Here is a 2,322-nt window from a genome sequence, read left to right as displayed (position 1 = left end):
TATTCGATAGAGAGCTATAGAGTCTACTTGCGTGGTGTTTATTTACTTGTCGGAGAAAGGTTGCACCGAGTGTCTGAGCGCGTCGTCTGGGCGCCGCTCAGGCCTCGCACAGATGCCGGGTTGCAGAGTAAGACCTGGCGTCTGCTGCTTGACCGAGATTCCATCGAGGAGCTATCCAAAGGGCGTTCAGCCCGTTACAAGAGTTATTAATAACTCTAAATAGTGCTTAAAATGTCAAGGTTTTGGACACCTAGAGACTAGATGCTCTAAAGTAGCCTATCAGATCTGCAGCAAAGCCCACCATACTAGTCTCCACAAGTGCAAGTCTTGTACTAGCAAAGGCAAAGCCTGCGTACATACTATCTTTAAGTGTGCGAACTGCAGCAAACTACACGCGGCTAATAGCTAAGACTGTGAGATTCTACAAGCTAGAGTCTCTAAAACAACTACTTTGTTAAACTAGAATGTTAAAAGTTCTACAAATAAATGTTAATAGAAATAGCCCTGCTACAGAAAGCGCGCTAAATCTAGCTATTCAAGTAGACGCTAAGATACTAGCTATACAAGAGCCCTGGTTAGTAAAGGAATCTACCTACAAGAATACTAGATCAGTAGCCTACCAAGACTATACTTAGATAATACCTACCCTAAGAGATAACTCTCCTAGGCCTAGAGTACTTTTCTATATTAGAAAGGATCTAGAAGTAGAAACTATTCCTTTTATTAGCGACGACAACAACTTCTAAGCTATTAAAGTACTAGCTACTCCTTCCAGCTTCTATATCTACAACATTTATAACAAGAAGAGCCTCTAAGAGAGGCTAGAAAAATCAACAATCTAAAGGCGGCTACTATAAGAAACACTACAAGAAAACTCAATTATTCTAGGAGATTTCAATACCCACTATCCTAGATAGAGCTTAAAAGATTGCAGCCCTAGTACACAAGTAGAAGATCTAGTAGAGTGGATAGATACCTAGAATCTTACTCTACTAAATACTCTAGGAGTAGGCACATTCTTTAGAGCTTATATGCGACAAGAAAGCGTACTAGATCTCACTTTTGCAACAAATAATATAGCAACTAGTATCCAGGACTGGCAGACTATACCTAAAGTAGGATCTAATCACCACGCTATACTGTTTAGTATTAGCACTCATAGCTAGCTGCCTAGCTAGCTAAAACGATATAATACTAGACAAACAGACTAGAATACGTTCTACAAGGAGCTAGAAAAAGAGATTAAAGCTCTAGACCTAGAAGAGCGGCTACTCCAACTACCACGCCCCTCTAACTATACCTCAAGAAAGCTTATTCTAGAACAACATACCCCTCTAGAAGCTAAGCTAGACCAACTAGGAGAGGATCTTACAAAGGCTATCCAGAAATCACTAGAAACGTCAACTCTACTAGTTAACCAAAAACCAAAGCTAAAACCTTAGTGGACTAGTGATTTAAGCAGCCAAAAAAGAGATCTAAACAGGGCCTATAGAGCCTATAAGAAGGAAGCAGCAAAAGAAAATAATAGCTCACTCTACCAATGGAAACGAGAGTATCTAAGTACGAAAAATAGATATCTAAGAGCTATTAGATAGGCTAAACAGGATCACTAGGAGACTTTCCTACAAAAAGACTCACTAAAGGAAATCTATAAAGCTATGGCATATACAAAAGACAACCTTAGTACTCGAATACCTACTATTAAAAGCAAGGAGTCGTTTACTAAAAAATGCAAAGCTTTTAGAGAGGATCTTTTCCCCCTACTACCTACTACAGCTACTCCGTCTTTCTACACCTATAAAGGAGATAGAAGGTGGGATTAGCCTGCTCTTACAAGAAACGAGTGTTACACGGGGTTGGGCTATACTTCTCTGATCTCGATCCGGGTTAGGGCGAGTAGACTTAAGCGGTAAGCCGTGCGATTGTTGTCAGGCGTTATTGTGGAAAAGAGTTATAGGATTTAACTAAAAGGTAAACAATTAATTCTATACTAAGATAGAATAACAAGTATCAATCTATGTAAGAGATGAACTATTCTAAGTTAACCACAACGAGTGTAATAATGAAATCCAACACATTCTTATACCCATTGCTTCAGGTCCTGTCCTCCTATGCCTCCCATCTTGGCGGGAGGTTTGGGAGGCGCATGGCCTCCCATCCGCGCTGGCCTCCCGGAGGCCACGCCTTGGCGGGATGCCAAGTCACGTGATCCGCGCGCCCCGCGCCTGATCATTACCCGGGTGTCCTTTGACACCTTTGTTTCCCTTAGGCTGACTCCGCAACCCTTTCATGGAAACCTGTTGAGAGGAATCCTTCCTGTTT

At 41.5% G+C, this 2,322-nt stretch overlaps 2 protein-coding genes across 2 annotated transcripts; both read left to right on the top strand.

The window, feature by feature from the left end:
- Positions 1 to 980: 980 nt before the first annotated feature.
- On the top strand, positions 981 to 1,166 carry SETTUDRAFT_112536 (uncharacterized protein; the record flags this gene model as incomplete). The annotated part of the gene is made up of 1 exon (XM_008028571.1): positions 981 to 1,166. A coding segment is annotated over one exon (186 nt), but the record flags the coding sequence as incomplete, so codon positions are not given.
- Positions 1,167 to 1,619: 453 nt separating this feature from the next.
- SETTUDRAFT_112538 (uncharacterized protein) lies at positions 1,620 to 1,823 on the top strand (the record flags this gene model as incomplete). Its single annotated transcript, XM_008028570.1, has 1 exon — positions 1,620 to 1,823. A coding segment is annotated over one exon (204 nt), but the record flags the coding sequence as incomplete, so codon positions are not given.
- Between the last annotated feature and the right edge of the window lie 499 nt (positions 1,824 to 2,322).

Source organism: Exserohilum turcica, assembly GCF_000359705.1.
Source record: "Exserohilum turcica Et28A unplaced genomic scaffold SETTUscaffold_268, whole genome shotgun sequence".
NCBI lineage: Eukaryota > Fungi > Ascomycota > Dothideomycetes > Pleosporales > Pleosporaceae > Exserohilum > Exserohilum turcicum.
The sequence above is the reverse complement of the archived record's forward strand: the minus strand, read 5'-3'. Positions and strand labels throughout refer to the sequence as shown.